Source organism: Pristiophorus japonicus, chromosome 11 (genome assembly GCF_044704955.1).
Source record: "Pristiophorus japonicus isolate sPriJap1 chromosome 11, sPriJap1.hap1, whole genome shotgun sequence".
Lineage (NCBI taxonomy): Eukaryota > Metazoa > Chordata > Chondrichthyes > Pristiophoridae > Pristiophorus > Pristiophorus japonicus.
This window is the reverse complement of record NC_091987.1, coordinates 117373121-117396013: the sequence shown is the minus strand read 5'-3', so window position 1 is coordinate 117396013 and position 22893 is coordinate 117373121. Positions and strand designations below refer to the sequence as shown.

Sequence of the window (22893 nt, the reverse complement as noted above, 5' to 3'; positions counted from 1 at the left end):
GCAAATACAATAAAAATGTTTCCTAGCAGATTTTAATTATACACTTATCGATTGGGAAAGAGAGGGAGTGAATGGAGAAAAGGGAATTCCTAAAGTGCATGCAGGACTGCTCCCTCAGGCAGTTTTAGATCAGAGGAGTTGCTAGATCTTATTATGTCTAAGAAAATAGATCAGGTACTTGAACTAAATGTGGGTGAGCACCTCGGCAGTAGAGAGCACAATATGATAAGGCTTGAGATCCAATTAGAAATGAAAAAAGTCAGTGCAAAAAATGGAACAGCAGATTGGATTAGGGCAGGTTTTAGAAAGATGAGGAGTGAGCTAGCTGAGGTGAGGTGGAAGGAGAAACAGTGGCCTCGCATATGCTCCATTAGGCAACAAACTGGCTGTTCTGTGTGATGACTCCTGTGAGTGGTGCAATAATTCTGACTAAGCTTATCTTCACTGTAGAGCAACAGAGATTCCAAAGGTGCATAATAAGTATATTCCATTAAAAAAGGAATAGCTAGTAGTTTAAATGTGATGTACAAGATTCTGTGCTCATGGTAACACACAAGTGCAACAGTGAGTGATTTATAGCCCTTAAGGTGCATGTGGGCATGGGTGTTGTGGGCAGACACCAATAGGACATTATTGCACATGGTCTCCTAAACTCCATGTGAAAGAAATTCACAGCTGTCATATCGCTGCTGAATGACCAGGGAGACAAACAAAATCCATCTGTCTTTCACAGGAGTAAATAGGTACATTTCAGAATGGCAGGCAGTGACTAGTGGAGTACCGCAAGGTTCTGTGCTGGGGCCCCAGCTGTTTACATTCTACATTAATAATTTAGGCGAGGGGATTAAATGTAATATCTCCAAATTTGCAGATGACACTAAGTTGGGTGGCAGTGTGAGCTGCGAGGAGGATGCTATGAGGCTGCAGAGTGACTTGGATAGGTTAGGTGAGTGGGCAAATGCATGGCAGATGAAGTATAATGTGGATAAATGTGAGGTTATCCACTTTGGTGGTAAAAACAGAGAGACAGACTATTATCTGAATGGTGACAGATTAGGAAAAGGGGAGGTGCAACGAGACCTGGGTGTCATGGTACATCAGTCATTGAAGGTTGGCATGCAGATACAGCGGGCGGTTAAGAAAGCAAATGGCATGTTGGCCTTCATAGCGAGGGGATTTGAATACAGGGACAGGGAGGTGTTGCTACAGTTGTACAGGGCCTTGGTGAGGCCACACCTGGAGTATTGTGTACAGTTTTGGTCTCCTAACTTGAGGAAGGACACTCTTGCTATTGAGGGAGTGCAGCGAAGGTTCACCAGACTGATTCCCAGGATGGCGGGACTGACCTATCAAGAAAGACTGGATCAACTGGGCTTGTATTCACTGGAGTTCAGAAGAATGAGAAGGGACCTCATAGAAACATTTCAAATTCTGACGGGTTTAGACAGGTTAGATTCAGGAAGAATGTTCCCAATGTTGGGGAAGTCCAGAACCAGGGGTCACAGTCTAAGGATAAGGGGTAAGCCATTTAGGACCGAGATGAGGAGAAACTTCTTCACCCAGAGAGTGGTGAACCTGTGGAATTCTCTACCACAGGAAGTTGTTGAGGCCAATTCACTAAATATATTCAAAAAGGAGTTAGATGTAGTCCTTATTACTAGGGGGATCAAGGGGTATGGCGAGAAAGCAGGAATGGGGTACTGAAGTTGCATGTTCAGCCATGAACTCATTGAATGGCGGTGCAGGCTTGAAGGGCCGAATGGAATACTCCTGCATCTATTTTCTATGTTTCTATGTTTCTAAGTTTCACAGTCACTTGACATATGTGCCATTAGGCAACAGACTGGCTGGTTTGGGAGATGTCCCCTGTGAGTGGCGGAAGAATTCTGACGAAGTTTACCCTCACTGCCATTGGCAGTGTTGTGCCTATGCCGCAGCATGGCCGCAAATCTGCTTCGAGCAGATGACACCAGCTCTTGCCACAGCTTGTCTGCTGAAGTGCAGGCTCCTGACGTATTCAGGTACGATTGCCTGAGCTGCTGAGTGCTGCTTGCATGGTAGCTCACAGGACAATAATTGTGCCTGTGACGCTGCCTAACGTGCCAGCCATTCGTTCTCTTCCTCCTCCTACCGGTGTCAGCCTTGGTTCAATGGGTAGCACTTCTGAGTCAGAAGGTTGTGGGTTCAAGTCTCACTCCTGAGACTTAAGCAGTAGATCTAGGCTGACACTCCAGTGCAGTACTGAGGGAACGCTGTACTGTTGGAGGTGCCGTCTTTGGGATGAGACGTTACACCAAGGCCCCGTCTACTCGGCAAAGAAGAGCAGGGGAGTTATCTAGGCCAATAATTATCCCTCAACCAACATCACAAAAAATCAGATTATCTGGTCAATATCACATTGCTGTTTGTGGGGCTTGCTATGTGCAAATTGGCGGCTGCGTTTCTTACATTACAACAGTGACTACACTTCAAAATGTATGTCAGTGGCTGTAAAGCGCTTTGGGACATCCTGAGGTTGTGAAAGGCAGTATATAAATGAAAGTCTTTCTTTCCTCCAAGAGACACATTTTGAATTTCCTCAAGGAATTCCCCCACTTTGCCGCTAAAAACTTCGGAAAAGTTTGTCGGAAAACCATGTAAATGGGATCTCTGCCAAAGTTTTGATAGTGGAGCAGGAGAAGCTTCAAGGAAATTCCCGACAATAAATAAAGTGAGATTCTTGTGGGGAATCCTATATTTGCACTTCCAAAGAAAGAGCAAAGGACACAGAACAGTGGCTCCTTGGTAGTAGTTCTGTAGATCAAACAATTGAAAACCCCCTTGAAAAGGATTTAGTCTGTTCAGATCTCACCCACTGGAGAGTGCAGCACTTACTGGGGGTGGGGGTGGGGAAGTGGGGGGGGGGGGGCGGTGGGGCTTGCAATCCCTGTCTACCTTTCAGCTATTTCTGAACACTGTATTGAGATTTTATTGATCATGACTTTAACTTTCGAGGGCTGACGTTAGCCCAGATTGTGAGGATTGACAAATATCCTCCGTGATTAGCAATAACAGGCTCTCTGCATCCAGTCCCACACTGGCATCCAACCATCCAGTGGACAACTGACATTAAAACTAACAAACAGACCAAAGCCATCCAAATTGGGAAGCCACTGAAGGTAATAAAAATGAAAGTTTTGCCACTGCCATAGCAAAAGCCCTGATTTTAATCTACATCCCATCTGATTTTACTTTCTAATTGAAGTTAATGGACTTCTGACCCGAACCCACAGATAGGTTCGGTTCAATTTGGGGCTTCAATACCTTTCCATTGCTGAGAAACCCACAGTGCAGGAAATCACCAAAATTGAAGAGAGTAGTTGAGAAGACAAGGTAAGTCTAATAGCTTGTGTTTTAAAAGCTGACAAAGTGTTGGTGGAAAGGAAGGCTGAAGCAGGCAAGGAGTTCCACGGTTTCTTAGGTCTTAACAAAGAGAATAAGAAATGGAACGTCGAGTCTTGATTTCAACAAGGGAGATATTGTAAGTACAGTATCACCTTACATTTACAAAGCAGAATAATGGCATCTGGAAGCAGGACATTATAACTGCATTTTGACTCCTTGAATCCAATAACAGACTCCTGTAAATTGGTCCTAGTCCAAGCAGTCCCTTGTTTCCAAAGCAAAGATTAAGCTGCGCTGGCAGCTACTTTGCAGCTTCAATCTGAAGGTCAAACGAGAGACCTTTAATATCTCAGAGTGGTTTAAGGCATTAAGTATCATAATTGATTAGAATCTTTTATTTTAGGCTGTTCTTTTCACAAGCTGACAATAGCTGATATGATCAGTTGGGGTTTTGTTATACACCACTGAATTCATTATGATAATAGAACCACTGAAATAAATAATTGAAGGATTGAAGCGAAAATTGTTAATAGACTTGCATGAGTCAGCTGTGCATACAAGGGAGCTATTGATTAGAGTTGGATGCTGCTCACATTTCCATGAAAGTTTGAGAAAGCTACAGTGCTACAATTTAATATTAAAATGATACTAAATTCTTACTTCAACAAAACCTGATGATATTAATAAAAAATAAAGTTAAATTACATATCCAAAGCAGCAGAGTACATGCCAGAGGAAGTCATGCTCCAACTGTAGAGGGCTCTGATCAGACACTACCTTGAGTGCTGTGTCTAATTCTAACCATCCAGGTACAAGGGACTGATTCAAGTGTTGGATGCAGGGCAGAGAAGAGGCATAAGGCTAATCCCTAGTGTGAGAGGTCTAAGTCACGAGGAAAGACTGGAGAGACTTGGGGGTAAGAATTGGTTATGGCCCATTTTCAGCCGCATAACCAACAATGGGCTGACAGAGAGCATCCTAACCATGAGGCCCAAGGCTGGCCCAAAATTTGGCCTCTGGCCTCATTAACATTTTGTGTGAGCTACCATCACCTGATGGACCTTCGTAGGCAGCGCGTGCATTTGATGGCAATGAATGTCGGGCAGCTTGACTCACCAGTAGCAGTCCAAAGGGAAATCCTGGTGGGAATTCGGGTGGAATGGTAACAAGGTGGGGGACTGTGGAGTCAGGGGAGCATGCCTGGCACCTGCTCCGCTCATTGCGAAACAATTTTTCTGAGGGCGCTTAAAACAGTCATTAGGCCCCTCATTAACAGATGCAAGGGGCCTCGCGACTCGTTCAGGCAAAAAAAGGCCCGACAAAGTTAGCGATCGACGCGGACCATTCCACAGTTAAAGTTGTCACCATGGTGCCCATTGTACACCTGATAAACGGGCGCAATGCATAACTATTTCTACTCCTTGGGCTTTTCAGCCTAGAAAGGCGGCACATGAGAAGTGATCGTCTACAGGCATAGAAGATTCTAAATGGTACAGAAAAGGTAAATTCAATTATGATAGTAGAACAAGGGATCACAGGTTCACATTTACAAAAGACAAATGTAAGACCAATATCAGGAAATTATTTTTCATGAAAGAAAAATAAAAGAAAGACTTGGAGTTATCATCATCATAGGCAGTCCCTCGGAATCGAGGAAGACTTGCTTCCACTCTTAACATGAGTTCTTAAGTGGCTGAACAGTCCAATACGAGAACCACAGTCTCTGTCATAGGTGGGACAGATAGTCGTTGAGGGAAGGAATGGGTGGGACAGGTTTGCCGCACGCTCTTTCCGCTGTCCACGCTTGATTTCTGCATGCACTCGGCGATGAGATTCGAGGTGCTCAGCGCCATCCCGGATACACTTCGTCCACTTAGGGCAGTCTTTGGCCAGGGACTCCCAGGTGTCAGTAGGGATGTCGCACTTTATCAGGGAGGCTTTGAGGGTGTCCTTGTAATGTTTCCGCTGCCCACCTTTGGCTCGTTTGCCGTGAAGGAGTTCCGTGTAGAGCACTTGCTTTGGGAGTCTTGTGGTTGGCATGCGAACGATGTGGCCTGCCCAGCAGAGTTGATCAAGTGTGGTCAGGGCTTCAATGCTGGGGTTGTTGGCCTGGCCGAGGATGCTAACGTTGGTACGTCTGCCCTACCAGGGGATTTGTAGGATGTTGCGGAGACATCGTTGGTGGTATTTCTCCAGCGTCTTGAGGTGTCTGCTGTACATGGTCCATGTTTCTGAGCCATATAGGAGAGCTGGTATTGCTACAGCCCTATAGACCATGAGCTTGGTGACAGTTTTGAGGGCCTGGTCTTCAAACACTCTTTTCCTCAGGCGGCCGAAGGCTGCACTGGCGCACTGGAGGCGGTATTGGATCTCATCTTCAATGCCTGTTCTTGTTGATAGGAGGCTCCCGAGATAAGGGAAGTGGTCCACAGTATCCAGGGCCCACCGTGGATCTTGATGACTGGGTGGGGCAGTGCTGTGCGGCGAGGACAGGCTCGTGGTGGACCTTTGTCTTACTGATGTTTAGAGTGAGGCCCATGCTTTCGTACACCTCAGTAAATACGTCGACTATGTCCTGGAGTTCAGTCTCTGTATGTGCGCAGACGCAGGCGTCATCCGCGTACTATAGCTCGATGACAGAGGTTGAGGTGGTCTTGGATCTGGCCTGGAGACGGTGAAGGATGAACAGGTTCTCACTGGTTCTGTAGTTTAGTTCCACTCCAGTGGGGAGCTTGTTGACTGTGAGGTGGAGCATGGCAGCGAGGAAGATTGAGAAGAGGGTTGGGGCGATGACACAGCCCTGTTTGGCCCTGGTCCGGACGTGGATGGCGTATTCTGTGATGGATCCGTTGGTAAGGATCACGGCCTGCATGTCATCATGGAATAGGCAGAGGATGGTCACGTACTTTTGGGGGCATCCGAAACGGAGGAGGACGCTCCATAGACCCTCACGATTGACAATGTCAAAGGTCTTTGTAAGGTCGTAGAAGGCCATGTATAAGGGCTGGCACTGTTCCCTGCATTTTTCCTGCAGATGTCACGCTGCAAAAACCATGTCCGTTGTGCCCCGTAGGGGACGAAATCTGCACTGTGACTCCGGGAGGAGCTCCTCGGCCACGGGGAGAAGACGGTTGATGAGAACTCTAGCGATGACTTTCCCAGTGGCTGATAGCAGGGAGATTCCTCTGTAGTTGCCGCAGTTGGACTTGTCCCCTTTTTTAAAGATGGTCAGGATCACTGCATCTCTGAGATCTCCTGGCATGCTCTCTTCCCTCCAGATGAGAGAGATGAGGTCATGTCTTCACGGCAGCAGTGCCTCTCCGCCATACTTCAGTGCCTCAGCAGGGATTCCATCTGCTCCCATAGCCTTTTTGTTTTTTAGCTGTCTTATGGCTTTTTCTACCTCATGCAGTGTTGGGGTCTCACTGAGGTGGTGGCAGGTAGCACGCTGAAGAATGGAATCGAGGACAGTCGAGCCAAAGGCAGAGTCTCAATCGAGGAGATCTTCAAAATGCTCCTTCCAGCGGGCCCTGACTGCCTTGGTGTCCTTGATGAGTGTTTCCCCATTCTTGGCCAGCAGTGGGGTGGGACCTTGGGAGTTTGGGCCGCAGATGGCCTTGACTGTGATGAAGAATCCTCACACATCATGGCTGTCGGCCAGCTGCTGTATCTCCTGTGCTTTCTCCATCCACCACCTGTTCTTTAAGTCCTGGGTTTTTTGTTGGACCTCAGCCTTGAGCCGTCTGTAATGCTGCTTTGCTGTTCCCAAGTTGGGTTGTTGGTTAAGGCTCAGAAATTCCCTGTGCTTGCAATCTATTAGCTCTTGAATCTCCTGATCATTCTCATCAAACCAGTCCTGGTGTTTCCTGATCGAGTGACCGAGCGTCTCTTTGCAGGCACTGATTATGGAGACCCGGAGAGCAGACCAAGCGTCGTGGGTATTCTGCGTCTCGGGGTCATCAACTTGGATTTATATAGCGCCATTCACAACCACCGAACCTCTCAAAGCACTTTACAGCCAATGAAGTACTTTTAGAGTGTAGTCAATGCTGTAATGTTGGAAATGCAGCAGCCAATTTGCGCACAAGTAAGCCACCACAAACAGCAATGTGATAATGACTAGATAATCTGTTTTAGTGATGTTGGTTGAGGGATAAGGATTGGCCATGAAAGGGTGATGGAAACGTGGAATAGATGAATTAGATTAGCCAAGTGCCTTCCTTCTCCGTAATTAGCTTGTGAAATAGTAACAGTCATTCAGAGGCACTTGTTTGCTGTTCCTTCATGCGCATTTCTGAGTATAAGAACATAAGAACATTAGAAATAGGAGCAGGAGTCGGCCATTTGGCCCCTCGAGCCTGCTCTAATTCAGTAAGATCATGGCTGATCTGATCATGGACTCAGTTCCACTTCCCTGCCCGCACTGCCAATAGTAAACTTGCCCACCAGCAGGGTATATCGGAAAAAAGTGGGCACTGGCCTGCGACTTTCGCATAAGCACTGCAGGCAGGCAAGACTTCTCAATGTCAGCAGGCACTTGGAAAATTACTACCCTGTCTTTGAGCTGTATAGCTGGAATTCAGTCATTTTATTCATAATTGGATTGATTAAAAAGGGAGCCTTGGCATCTGGATTCTATTTTCAAAACCAACAAAAAAAACCTGATTGCTCCAGGTACTGAGTTTGGAAAGCTATGCCAGTTTACACTGCACAATCCAATGTTGGAGGAGACAGTAGCACTAACAGACATACAGCATTACTGCACAAAAAAATATAAGGGGAGCTGAATTAACAAGCACCTCAGCTCAATGAAGCATTCCAGGTTTGTGATGGCAAACCATCACCAATTCAACTCCTTCCCAGAGCCAAGCTCAGTAGCTTCCAGCTCAATGATAATAACTGTATTATCACTGTGTAAACAGTGAATATTTCAGAAAAGAAATGGGAAGAAAATAAAAGAACGTTAAAGAGAATTGGTATTTATTACAATAGTTTTGATATTTTTAAAGAGTTGTACATTGTAACAGGGAACGCCAGAGAGGCAGCTCAGTTGGCAAGATGAAATAAGGAAAACTGCAAATGCTGGAAATCTGATCGAAAAACCAGACAATGCTGGAAAAGCCCCACTCGCCAGTCAGCTCCTGTAAAGAGATAAGACAGGTTATGATGTTTCGAATGTGCCCCCTTCACCAGAACTGCACACACTTGAGATGTCATACCCTGACTTGTTTAGATGATGACTAGCCTTGTATTTACAGCAGATTATGCGCTCATTCCATGCACGGCTGTGTGACTGCTCCTCTTAGTGGCAGTGCCTTCAGCAGCAAATGTAAAGGGCCATGGGTGCTGGCTATGATTTGAGCATTGTCACCTTGTACTGAGCTTCACCACTCGCCTGCAGGCATTCCCGGCAAGAAAGTGAAAGCTGAAACTGTGACTTTGAAACAACTGGGTAAGATAAAAAAGGACAGATATCGCCATTCTTTCATCATCGCTGGATCGAAAGCTTGGAACTCCCTACCTAACTGGATTGTGGACCTATCTTCACCCAGATCTCAGGAATTCATAAAAAAGAAGATTCCACTGCACTGGCAACCTCAGCATTTAAAATATAAGTGGCTCTGTGACGTAAAGAGATACAGTTGGGAATCCAGCCCGGATAAACATCAATTGAAAATATGGACAGTCAACTGTTGTCAGCTGAAACATGATCAAATCTTTGTTCAATGCATTCATTTATATCAAACCTGTGATCAGTAAAACCTTATCTAATTTCTCTTAGTTATGAATAGAAGACAAAACACGTCGGGTAAAAAAAAAAGGGTTGCCAGACATTTTTCATGAAGACAGTGTTCCTTTAACTGGCTCTTGTGCACAGAATGGATAAGGAAATTAATTATGCTTTTACCAATGTGATTGATTAATAGATTTATATTTTAATCACTGTGGACACATGAAGCCTCACTATTTTAAATCACCAGATAATTACACACTGAACTGCTGCCTGTTGCCTAGAAACAGCAGCTGTTAATGCTTCCTGACATTCTGCAAATAAAATATTCTCAAAAATGCAAAGTTCGCTCCTGTTAGTGCTTCAATGTCTCTCCATAAGTGGGTACAACAAGCTGGCTTACAATGTCAAAGTAAATTGGTCATCTGTTAATATTGATCAGATATCTGAAACCTTGCCATACTTTGTAACAATTCTTTGGGGGGGGCGCGGAGGGGGTGGATGTAATTGTAACTTTGGGAAATGGTGGTAAAATGGGTGATATTGAATTAGCCGTCCGTTATATACCATGCCCCATTTTGCTTTCCATTGAAGTCCATAGAAGTCTATGGAAGGGAAAATCGAGCCAGCTATATAATGGCTGTCCAATTCAATTACGCCCATTTTACACCATCCTCCTATACAGAGGACACCACACAGGTTTTTGAGTGATGCGGTGTTTGAATAAACAACATGAAGCCAAGTCCCAAGTGTTCTATGTCTGGTCAGGTCCATGAACTGGTTAAATATTATCAGGCTTGGACCTAGATGGAATTTTATTTATACAGCTGCTCACTAATATTGCTTGTTAGAAAAAATTGGTTTAATGAAAAAAAAATTAAATAAATGGAGGCTCTTCCTTTCCTCTATTTACAGTATGGTGGAAAACTACCACAACAACATGTGGTAATTTGGTCAGTCGGTGTGCAGACATTGCAGCGGTTGTAGTTTGACTGTACAATGAAACCCAGGCGGGGAATTTTCTCACACCCCCTCTCATTCCATCGTGTGTTAACGGGGTTTCTGCCGCACATCCAATGAAGCTACATTGGCTGAGTGGGAAATTCCCGGCCATAATATATACTCTTTCATTTGAGTGATTGATCTGCTGACTGTGTGTGAAATGATGCAACCACTGACGTGTTAACTAAGAAAGTTTGTAATAGTCACATCCATGAAAACCTCCCACAATAGGACTTTTGGTATCAATGATATTACATAGAATTACATGGGGTTAGCTTTTCCATTATTTTGCATGCATACTGCCCACTTCACATCCATTTTAACGCTGAAATGACACCTAACGCCCAGATATCGCCCATTTAGGCACAAAATGGAAACTGATGCCTATTTCTCGGTCACTTATTGCCGAGTGTTACTTCCAGTATGTACGTAAGGCTGAGAAAAAATAATACCGTCCGCCACTTTTTTTGGGCAGAAACATCAGAATGGGTGAAACCAACGCCCATAATATCACCCGGCACGTCATTATCACCGAGATTCAATAATTTACCAACCGCCACTTTTTTTTGTTGTAAAGATCACATTTGCCGAAACTAACGGCCAGTATATCGCCCATCTTTACTTTCGGCACCTCACACACATCTCGCCGACAATATCGCTCACCAAAAAATCCGCTGTGAAAAAGTTGAACTGACCGGAATTACTCACAGCGGTCTGAAGGCCATGTTCTAAATTGCAGGTCACATCATTTAAAAGGCTGCTCTGCTTCAACCTTGGGGGAGTTCGGATGTGTTTGGAGGTGTTTTGAGGTGATGTGAACATCTGAACAAACATCTTATCATACTGTGGACGATTGAAATTTACTAGGTGTCTTAGTGGGGACATTTATTCTTTGTGAACAATCGGTGTAAAACAGATAGCTATTGGAATGGCGCCTGTCATTTCTCACCCTCTCTTGATGACCATGCACATGCTGCAGACTCGAGATGCCAGAAGGTACGCTCGACAGCAACATGTACCCAATGTAAGACATGACAGACTGATGAGGAGGACCAGATGTTACACACCGCACTTACAGTGAGAAGCAGTCTTACCTCAACTTGTGCGACACCACCTGCCTTCGGAGACTGTCACTGAGGTTATCACTGAGATATGCCTGCTCATAAGGGGAGATCTGCAGCCTGCCAGCACCATCAGGACTGCACTGTCCTTTGAGGTCAAGGTCACCGTGGCACAGTCGTTTTACGCGTCGGGTTCCTTTCAGGCCTCAGCTGGCGACATTTGCGCCATATCTCAGCATGTCACACATTTCTGCATTAAACAGGTCACTGAAGCCCTGTACGCACGCAGGATGGACTTTATCAGCTTCCCTATGACCAGGGAGGCTCAGACTGAAAGGGCTTTAGGATTCTACCGAATTACTAACTTCCCCAAGGTGCAGGGAGCAATAGACTGTACACACATCGCGATGCAGGCACCTTTTCAGGATGCAGAGATTTTCAGGAACTGTAAGGGATTCCACTCCCTGAATGTGCAACTCGTTGTCGACCACCAGCAAATTATTATGGAAGTGAATGCTAAATTTCTGGGCAGCATCCTGCGTGAGAGCACTGTATCTGACATGTTTATCGGTCAGCCACAAGGTCAATGCTGGATGGTTGGTGACAAAGGATATGGCCTCGCCACCTGGCTGATGACCCTCCCCCCCCACCCGCGTGACACCCACACCGAAGCCGAGAATCGATACAACAGGAGCCACAGATCCATTCGCAATATCATCGAGAAAACCATTGGAGTGCTTAAGCAGTGCTTTAGCTTCCTGGACCACTCAGGAGGCGAGCTCCAATACCACCCTGAGAAAGTAGTTCAATTCGTGGTGGTGTGCTGCATGCTGCACAAATTGGCAATCAGGAGGGGACAAGAATTGCCAGAAGGGCCTGACGGTCCACCTCAGGAGAGAGAGGAAGAGGAGGACGAGGAGGTGGATGCTGACCTCAGGCCAGACAATCAGGCTGACGCTGAAACCATGGCCCTACCTCCATCGTTACCACAGGAAAGAGCCCGTGGTGGCATCATAGCTGCAAGACTCTTACATCAGGAGCTCATAAATGAGCGCTTTGCTTGAAAGAACGTTGATGGTATTTACAAAGCTGCAACACTGCTGGGTGTGCAGGTCATAGATCAATGGTGTGCATCACCTTGGTGACAGTTAAAGTTTAAGTTGATTTAAGTTAAGTGTAATTATACCCTTTCATGTTAAGGAATCACCAGTGTGCAATGGTGCAGCTATCTGAGCCAATGCACAACAAGGTTATGTTAAATAAAGAATATTTAACCCAACCATTTGTCTGAAATCATAAATATATATGTAACAAACACCCCGCCCCACCCCACAACAAATTTATCACATTTACATCATTACAATGGTCCCCATTTCCCGCAAAACAGAACACAAATGCAAACCAACAAGGTAGCCCTCTCGCCCCTTACCTTGACTCTCCCACCAGCAACCTAAAAATATGCCCCAGACAACACCTGCGGCCATGCACCTCACTTTCCTTTCCCCCCCCCTCCCCGCTTCTCCACCCAACCTCTACCCCTTCCCCTTCCCCTCCTGACTCCAAGCCACCTGGCCAAAGAGCTACTCAGGCGAGGCTTCATTGTGGGGGGGGCAGGGCATGACGGCAGAAATGCTGCTTGGATGGATATGGGAGAGGACGGTCCTGAGGTGGGAACGTGCTCCGAGCCAGAAGTAAGATGTTCCTCATGGCTTTCATGTGTCGTTGGCAATGGGGATGCGGCACCTTGGGGTGCAGTGCTGCGCTCCGGGACCACTGGGAGCCCTCTGCCCCCAGTGTTCCTGGCTAACAGCTCCAGAATCTCCTCCATCCCTTCCATGTTATCTATTATTTGTTGGACAAAAACTCGGTGCCAAATACATTCTTGGTGCTTAGTAGGCTATTTGCTGCTGGTGAATCTCCCTCGTGCCACCACAACAGCCAGACAAGCACACACCACAACCTTTCAGTCCCTCTCTGTTCCCTCTCTCTCTCTGTCTCCTCTTTTGCGCATGTAATAATGATCCCTGACCTCCTGAATCACGGGAAATGAGCATTGCCATGCCATTGCTAAGGATGGCGATACTTTACGGCAGGAGGTCAGAGAGATTTAACGCTAACGCCCATTTCAGATCGCTTGCGGTAATGCCCCATTTTTAAAATGGAGACTAGGGGCGTTGAAAATGGGCGACAAGCCGGCGATCTGAAACCCCATTTTTTCCGACCACGCTGGAAATAACACCCATTTTTAGGCAATCTGTACAAAAGTGCAAAATCTAGCCCATAGACTTTTACAGCAGAGAAACAGGCCATTTAGCCCAACAGGTGCATTTCGGTGTTTATGCTCCACATGAACCTCCTTCGACCTGATTGAATCTCACCCTATCAACATATCCTTCTATTCCTTTCTCCCTTATGTACTTATCTAGCTTCCCCTTAAATGCAGCTATGCTAATCAGCTCAACCACTCCACATGGTAACTCATTCCACATTCTCACCACTGTCTGAGTAAAGACGATTCTCCTAAATTCCTTATTGGATTTATTAGTGACTATCTTACATTCATGGTCTCACCCTATATTAGGAGATGTTAGAGTCATTCCTTCATGAATCTAGCATTTGTTTTCCCGTTGGCTTGCAAAATTGGCCCATTTACATTACTTGTAGTTTGATCTTGCAAGTTAAAAAAAAAATCCACTGCTTTGCCAATTACTACTAGCCTGACTTGTCTACTTTGACCTTCCAACTTACCTCTTTTATCGCCTAGGTAGATAACAAGAATTAAAAGAAATGTAGTGAAAAGGACTTCCACAAGGACAAATGCAGGAGCAGTCAGGGGGCAGTGCTCATTTGTTTGGCCCACAGTATTTGAGTTGGACCTGCTTCAGGTTATGCCTAAAATCAGGCAGAGGCTCATGTAGATTTGTGAAAATGTGGAGGTTTACTCGACAAAATATGTTTCCAAAATGACATATTGTTTTGCAGATCCAGAGCTATACTACAATTGGATGTTCTGTACTGGCTGCATTTGCAGCAGTAGCCAGATGATAGAGCATTTTTAGAAGATAGCACGTCCAGATTGGCTCCTATTTCTAGTCCAAAATTGTGGTCTATATTAGAATAAATGCAGCTGCTCTCAGACTGAGGTGAATTGGACACAAAGTACTCCCCCTCTGAGTACAATTCTTTTCGCTTTAAATACATAGATACAGTTAGACATTGCAGAAACACTGCAGCAAATATTCTCTCCTGGTTGACCATGCACAATAATATTCACTGGATATAGTCAACATAGTTCACAGCGCTTACCCACTACACATCACTTCACCTCAAAACTCACCTGAGGTCTGTGTCTGTGACAATTTTTATTCATTGGAGCAGTTAATATAAGCTACTATAATGAACATGCATGCTGGTCAATCCATGTGTCAGATTCAGAACACGATGAGTTAACATTCAGGAGTAACTGAATCTGAAGCTTCATAATAAATCAGTATTGAACAGGTAAGGAAATTCAATGTAGTCTGTCATTAGCTCACTGTGGAGTCACATGCACGCCCCACAAGACCTACAAGAAAACAAGATGCAAAGACCACCACTAGACCAACAGGGAATACACCATCACAGAAAGTCGATGCATAGCTACTACATAGAGTACCACACTAAGACCACGATTGAAAATTGATGTTTTTTTAAAAAAGGTAACTGTTTTTAAAAGTTAAGAGTCAAGACTATCGACACCAGATAGTATCGTACATGCAGAGAATAGGCACAAACTGTGCATGCATCGTAACATTTTCTGTTTCAATTGCTTTCCATGTTATTTGAAAAGAACATTATTCTTTTATTCAGTGAAGCTAAAACTATTTGGTGTATTCAGTCTTTACAGTTTATTAATAAACAGCTTTGATAGCCTGAGTTCTGTTAATTTTAATGTAAAGGTCCATGGCCTTACATTCTATTGGGAACGGAATGGATCGAACCATAATCTTACAGTCTATTGGTGGATCATTTGGTTAAGTCACTGGCTTTACACTCTGTTCATACATGATTTGGGTAGGTGCATGGTCTTACAATTTATCAGTGGATTGTTGGGGTGGCACATGAAGGTTCACCCATGGATAGCTTGGGCTATTGAAGCGAGAATACTATTTAATTGTAGCTTCAGCAGGTCCATGTGTTGTATAATTAATAAATGAAATGTTTCTGCCTGGATGACTAAAGATGTAAGAGACAGCATAAAATTAAAAGAAAAGGAATACAAAAATGCAAAAAATAACATAGATCCTGGTAAATGGGAAAGATACAAAGCTACAAAGAAGAGCACAGGGTGACAAAATAGATAGTAAGATGTACAAAAAGAGACTTTGAAAAGAAACTGCAAGGGATATCAAAATCAACACTGGGCTAGATTTTACACTTTTTTTGCATGCATAACACCCACTTAACGTCCGCATTTAACGCTGAAATGAGGTATAACGGACAGATATCGCCCATTTAGCCACAAAATGGAAACTGACACCCATTTTTCCTTACTTATCGCCGAGCGTTACTTTTCCCATGTACATAACGCTGGGAAAAAATAATACCGCCCGCCAACTTTTTTGGGGCGGAATCATCAGAATGGGCGAAACCAATGCCCATAATATCACCCAGCATTACTTTCCGCAGGTAATTAATGCCGAGATTCAATAATACCGACCACCCACTTTATTTTGTCGTAAAGATCACATTTGCCGAAACTAACGTCCAGGAGATCGCCCAGTGTCACTTTCACCACCTTGTACACATCTCACCTACAATATCGCTCGCCCAAAAATCAGCCGGGAAAAAGTGGAACTAACCGGAACTACTCACAGCGGTACGGACACCATGTTCTAAATCACATGTCGCATCATTTAAAAGACTGCTCTGCTTCAACCTTGGGGGAGTTCAGATGTACTCTTGAGGTCTTTGGAGATGATGTGAACATCTGAACAAACATCTTCATCATACTGTGGGCGATTGGAATTTACTAGATATCTTAGTGGGGACATTCATTCTTTGTGACCAATCGGTGGAAAAGAGATAGCTATTGGAATGGGGCCTGTCCTTTCTCACCCTCTCTTGATGATCACTTACATGCTGCAGACTCGAGATGGCAGAAGGTACGCTCGACAGCATCATGTGCCCAATATAAGACGTGACAGACTGATGAGGAGGACCCCCCCGCAAGTAAAGGGAGAAGCAGTCTTACCTCAACTTGCTCGACACCATCTGCCTTCAGAGACTTCGCTTCCACAAAGAGGTTATCAGTGAGATATGCCAGCTCATAAGGGGAGATCTGCAGCCTACCAGCACCATCAGGACCGCACTCTCCGTCAAGGTCAAAGTCACCGCGGCACAGTCGTTCTACACATCGGATTCTTTTCAGGCCTCAGCTGGTGACATTTGCAGTATGTCTCAGCATGCCACACATTGCTGCATTAGGCAGGTCACTGAAGCCCTGTACGCATGCAGGATGGACTTTATCAGCTTCCCTATGACCAGGGAGGCTCACACTGAGAGGATCTAGGATTCTACCAAATTGCTAACTTTCCCAAGGTGCAGGGAGCAATAGACTGTACGCACATTGCGATGCGGACACTTTTTCAGGATGCAGAGGTTTTCAGGAACCGCAAGGGATTCCACTCCCTGAATGTGCAACTCGTTATCGACCACGTGCAAATTATTATGGCAGTGAATGCTAAATTTCTGGGCAGCATCCATGATGCTCGCATCCTGTGTGAGGGCACTGTATCTGACTTGTTTAACAATCAGCCACAAGTTCAATGCTGGATGCTTGGTGACAAAGGACTCGCCATCTGACTGATGACCCCCCTCCGTGACACCCACACTGAAGCCAAGAAGCGATACAATGAGAGCCACAGATCCACTCGCAATATCGTGGCGAAAACGATTGGAGTGCCGAAGCAGTGCTTTTGATGCCTGGACCACTCAGGAGGTGAGCTCCAATACCACCCTGAGTAGGTAGCTCAATTTATGGTGGTGTGCTCCATGCTGCACAACTTGGCTATCAGGAGGGGACAAGAATTGCCTGATGAGTCTGACAGTCCACCTCACTAGAGAGAGGAAGAGGAGGACGAGGAGGCGGACACTGACATTGGCCCAGACAATCAGGTTGAAGCTGAAGCCATGCCCCCGCCCCCCCTGTAGACCACATGAAAGGGCCCGTGGTGGCATGATAGCTGCAAGAGCCTTACATCCGGAACCATAATGATTGCTTTGCCTGAAAGAATGTTGGTGTTATTTACAAGGCTGACACACTGCTGGGTGTGCAGGTCATACATCAATGGTGGGCATCACCTTGGTGACAGTTAAAGTTTAAGTTGATTGAAGTTAAGTGTAATTATACCCTTTGATGTTAAGGAACCACCAGTGTTTAACGATGCAGCTATCTGAGCCAATGTGCAACAAGGTTATGTTAAATAAAAAACATTTAAACAGAACAGTTGTCTGAAATCATAAGTATATCTATAAAAACCAACCCTTCCCCCACCCCCCGCCCCCGCTTCTCATCCCCACCTCTACGTTTCCCCCTCCCCTCCGGACTCCAAGCCGCCTGGCCAAGAGAGTTCCTCAGGCACTGCTTCATTGGGAGTGGTGACGGCCGAAATGCTGCTTGGACAGATACGGGAGAGGATGGTCCCGAGGTGGAAACGTGCTCCGATCCAGAAGCAAGATGTTGCTCCTGGCTCTCATGTGTCGTTGGTAATGGAGGTGCGGCACCTTGGGGTGCAGTGCCGCGCTCCGGGACCACTGGGAGCCCTCTGCCACCAGTGTTCCTGGCTACCAGCTCCCGGGCCTCCTCCATCCCTTCCATGTTATATATTATTTGTTGGACAAAAACTCGGTGTCAACTATGTTCTGGGTGCTTAGTAGGCTTTTTGTTACTGGCACACACCACACCTACACACGCTTTCAGTCCCTCTCTGCTCCCTCGCTCTCTAGTCTCCCCTTCTGCGCATATAATGATGACCCCTGACCTCCTGAATCGCGGGATACAAGCGTTGCCATGCCGTTGTTAAGGACAGTGACACTTTCCGGCAGAAGGTCAGAGAGATTTAACGCTGACGCCCCTTTCAGATCGCTCGTGGTAACACCCAATTTGTAAAATGGAGATTAGGGGCTTTGAGAATGGGTGACAAGCCAGTGATCTGAAAACTCATTTTTACCGCTCTCGCCTAAATACCGCCCATTTTTGGGCAATCTGCACATAAGTGTAAAATCTAGCCCTAAGAATTTTTACAATTATATTCGGAAAAAGAGGGTGGTCAGGAGCAACACTGGCCCCTTGAAAAGTGATGTTGGTAATATTGTCAATGTTAATAAGGAAATGGCGGACATGTTGAATAATTACTTTGAGTCAGTATTTATAGTAGAAGTGGATAGCACGTCAGAAACCCAAAGGAAACTAATATTGAATCAAGGACAGGACTCAATAAAATTAACAGAAGCAAAACAGCAGTAATGAAGATAATAATGGTACTAAAGAGTGACAAATGCCCAGGACCAGATGGTTTCCATCCCAAGGATTAAAGGAAGTAGGTGAGCACTTTGCAGATGCCCTAAATACAATCTTCCAAAGTTCTCTCAATTCAGGAACCATCCCTTTAGGTTGGAAAATTGCACATATCACTCCACTATTTAAGAATGGCGAGGGAGAGCAACCAGGAAATTATAGACCAGTCTCTAATTAAGGATACATTAAGTAAATGGGCAAAACTGTGGCAAATGGATTTCAATGTAGGCAAATGTGAGTTCATCAACTTTGGACCTAAAAAGGAGAGAACAGGGTACTTTCTAAATTGTGAAAGGCTAAAAACAATGGAGGTCCAAAGAGAATTGGGGGTCCAGGTGCATAAATCATTAAAATGTCATGAACAGGTACAGAAAATAATCAAGAATAATAATTGAATGCTAGTCTTTATATCTATAGGACTAGATTACAAATGGGTAGAAGTTATGCTGCACCAATACAAAGCCCTGGTTAGACCACACTTGGAGTACTCTGAGCAGTTCTGGGCACTACACCTCAGATAGGATATAATGGCCTTGGAGGGAGTGCAGTGTAGGTTTACCAGAATGATATTCGGACCCCAAAGGTTAAATTAGGAGGAGAGATTGCACAAATTAGGATTTTAGTCCCTAAACTTCAGAAAGTTAAGGGTCGATTTGATCAAAATTTTCAAAATATTAAAGGGAATAGATAGGGTAAATAGAGAGAAACTATTTCTGCTGATTGAGGAGTCTAGGACAGAGGGACATAGTTTAAAAATTAGAGCCAGACCTTTCAGGATCAAAATTAGGAAACACTGCTACACACAAAGGGTGGTAGAAGTTTGGAACTCTCTTCCGCAAATGGTAATTGATGCTAGATCAATTGTTAATCGTAAATCTGAGATTGATAGATATTTGTTAACAAAAGCTATTAAGGGATATGAGCCAAATGTGGTTATATGGAGTTAAGTCGCAGATCAGTCACATTCTCATTGAATGGCGGAACAGGCTCAAGGGGCTAAATGGCATACTCCTGAACCTATGTAACTAGATTTATGGTAGTTAAAATTCATTAATGAATGATTAGGGCTGGCCTATGGACATTGGTGGTTCAGTACTAGATAGTATGAATTGATTCATGGGCTTTATAATTCATGAATTAGCAATTTAGGCAGACCTAAGGTTCATATAACTCATTGGCATATAGTCTCAAGTAGTCCATGGCTATTATAGGTCATTAATGGAGAATATGGGTTGACCTATAGCCTTATGATTTATTAAAGGTCATGTAAGCAGATGAGTGGTGTTTCTAATCATTCATTCAATGTAGTTCATTAATAGCTCATGGACCTGATAGTTCATTGATGATTGGTTTGGCTGGTGATTAGGCCCTATGTTTCAGTAATACAGAGCTTGGGTTAGCCCATGGGCTTTGTAAGAAGTTCATTTGTTTATTAAAGGTTGGGGTGAGCTTATCCTAGGAATGTAGCAAATGATCCAGGAGAATCCCAAGACAATGAACCCTTCAAAGCTCCCTTTAACGTTTACGTTAGAAACACATGATTTCAAATGATTCATTTTTATGACCGTGTGATAAACTCTTACTCACCAAGTAATCTCCGTGATTTCCTTGTACTGTAGTGTTCGTGCTCTGCTATGTAACATCAATGAGTATTAGAAGGATTTGTGGTCCAAGGTAATGAATATCATTCATGTTTCACATATAACTTCCTTCTTAACCTATTTTTCAAACCTGGTACAGAGTGCAGCACCGCTATCTTCTTCCATTTTCATCTTAACCTATTGAAAATGGTGCATTGAGGTCTCTCAATAGCTCAGTCCATCTGAGGGCTGCCTCCCTGACTGGGGTTTCCCGGCAAGGATCACTCATTGGGAAATCAGCTCTACACTGTATTATAGGACTGAGCCATGTAGACCAGACCGGCGCCCATTACGACCTCCGTCGTGTGGTAAGTGTTGGAAAAGAACTGTCAGCCTATGTCCCCAGGCTGGGGTGAGGTAAAAATAGGCAGATTTTCTGCTCCTCACCGCTATCCAACCACTCCTGCTGTACAGTGAGAGCAGGGATCAGGCTCAAATGTGATGTCCCCTCAGCTGATACCAGAGGGTGCCACCGTCTGTGAAGAGCTGCTGCCATCAGGCAGGGGGGGGTGGGTAAATGGCAAGAATTGAATTTGATCCTTGGACTCTACCTCAGCCATTCCTGGGAGGCACATCTGGGCCAAAAATTCTCCCATTGCTTTGTCCCTCCCCCACTGTGGGGCAGCATTGTGCTTTTGATCATTCTTTGTCTTGATTGTACAATTGGGAACAACAACTTATCTTGTGGGAAACTGCAATCTCAGCCCCCAATCGACCACTCGTTAGCACAGCAAGCATATTCCTCCTAACACTGCACCTCTGGTCACCTGGCTTTCTGAAAAGCAGCTTCTTGTTGCTTGTTATCCATTTCTTAAAGTTATTTTCTCCCTTGCTTTTGGGCCCGTATGTCTATTTTTTTTTAAAGAGGACACAACATCCTCCTCCGAAAATATCTTACCTTGAGTCAAAAAAAAAATCACCAAGTGATAAAATCTATGTAGAGAACCCACATCTTAGCACTGCAGAGTGAATAAGTGCATCAACAAGGCTGACATTACCAGCTTCTACATAACATAAGAATGCTTGGAATGAGAAATGACTATCTGGGTCATTCCACAGTCCATGCATGACAACCGAATCTTGGCCAGTCTCTCGCCCAATCAACATCCTATTATCAAGATTTATTAGCATCTCCATTACCTTCAATCTCCAAGTTTCAGTCCATCCTTATTTAAAAAAAATAAACTGAGCATTTTTTTGTAAGTCAAGCTAAGAATGTAAAAAATGAAATCCTCTAATTCAGGCTACTGATATCACTATACTTATTATTAATGAGATTAAATTCACTCATCTAAGAAATGTTTGGTTTACCAAATGGATGTGCTGAGTTGCAATTACTTTCTTGATTACTCTTATAGAGTATGGTAGTGGTTATGTTACTGGACTCATAATCTAGTGACCTGGATTCATTATTCAGTATGAACGTAACATTCGAATCTAACCATGGCAGTTTAAGGACTAGAAATTGGTCTTTTGATGATAACGTTAAAATACCGTTAAAAATACCGCTATTTTTTAAAGGCTTAAAATTGGCAAAAAAATGCGCCCGACGGTAAAAATCGGCGTTGCACAAGGATTCGCGGTGGAAACCGCGGTCCTCACCAACTTTAGTCCAAGGCCGATTACCGCTAAAATACAGGCCCTGGGAGGGGGAAAAACACAAAAAAGAAATTGCAAAAAACAAAAAATAAAAAATCACAAAACATTCTAGCGAATCGCTGAAAAAGAATGAAAAAATAAAAACTTTAACTTACCTTTTTTGCAGGTCTTCATATGTACTGCTGTTTCTGGGGCTGCAACGCAGGCTTTTCTCGGGCGTTTTTTGTTCACCCAGAATACTGGTGCGTCAAACGCCCAATTTAAAGCGATAGCGCTTTTTTGCGTCATTGACGATGGCGGTCTGCTTTTCAACGGTATTTCAAAAACGCTGCCGCTCAACTTTGGCCAATTTAGGTGAACACCTTTTTCTGTCTAAAAAGGTGAAATATAGCTGAAAAAACAGGCGCAAGACTGGCCAATTTCTAGCCCACAGAATTTGAATTCAGTTTTTTTTAAATCTAGAAATAAATAGCTGGTATCAGTAATAGTGACCTTGAAGCTGGTGGATTGTCCAACTGGTTCATTGCTGTGCTTTTGAAAAGGAAACCTGTCATCCTTGCCTTGTCTGGCCAATATGTCATTCTGGTCCCACACCAATGTGGTTGACTCTTAACTACTCTCTGAAGTGTCTAACAAGCCATGAGTTGCATCAAACCGATACAAAGAATATCACACAGACTGCAGCGATTCAGGAAGAAGGCCCACCACCACCTTCTCAGGGCAACCAGGGATGGGCAATAAACGCTGGTCTTGCCAACGATGCCCACATCCTGAGAATGAATAAAAACAAACTTTATGAATAATACCACTGTGTCTACAAGAGTTGATAGTAAAGGAGCAACTGGGGCCCTTCATCCACCATGTAAACCTTCCCAATATGTAGCTCCAAGTCCAGGCACACACAGGTACTGAGCAGTC

The 22893-nt window shown here is 44.5% G+C and overlaps 1 protein-coding gene across 24 annotated transcripts in view; it reads right to left on the bottom strand.

The window, feature by feature from the left end:
* The window catches only part of LOC139276239 (adhesion G-protein coupled receptor G2-like), a 281046-nt gene that overhangs the window by 221260 nt on the left and 36893 nt on the right, over window positions 1-22893 (bottom strand). For 16 of the 24 annotated variants that reach the window (XM_070893921.1, XM_070893925.1, XM_070893932.1 and 13 more), the window contains exon 5: window positions 20324-20368. The exons of 7 other annotated variants lie outside the window; for them this stretch is intronic. In XM_070893921.1, coding sequence (XP_070750022.1) covers window positions 20324-20368 — 45 coding nt within the window. The remainder of the gene's footprint in view (window positions 1-20323; window positions 20369-22893) is intronic. One more of the 24 variants, XM_070893922.1, reaches the window with a different exon arrangement.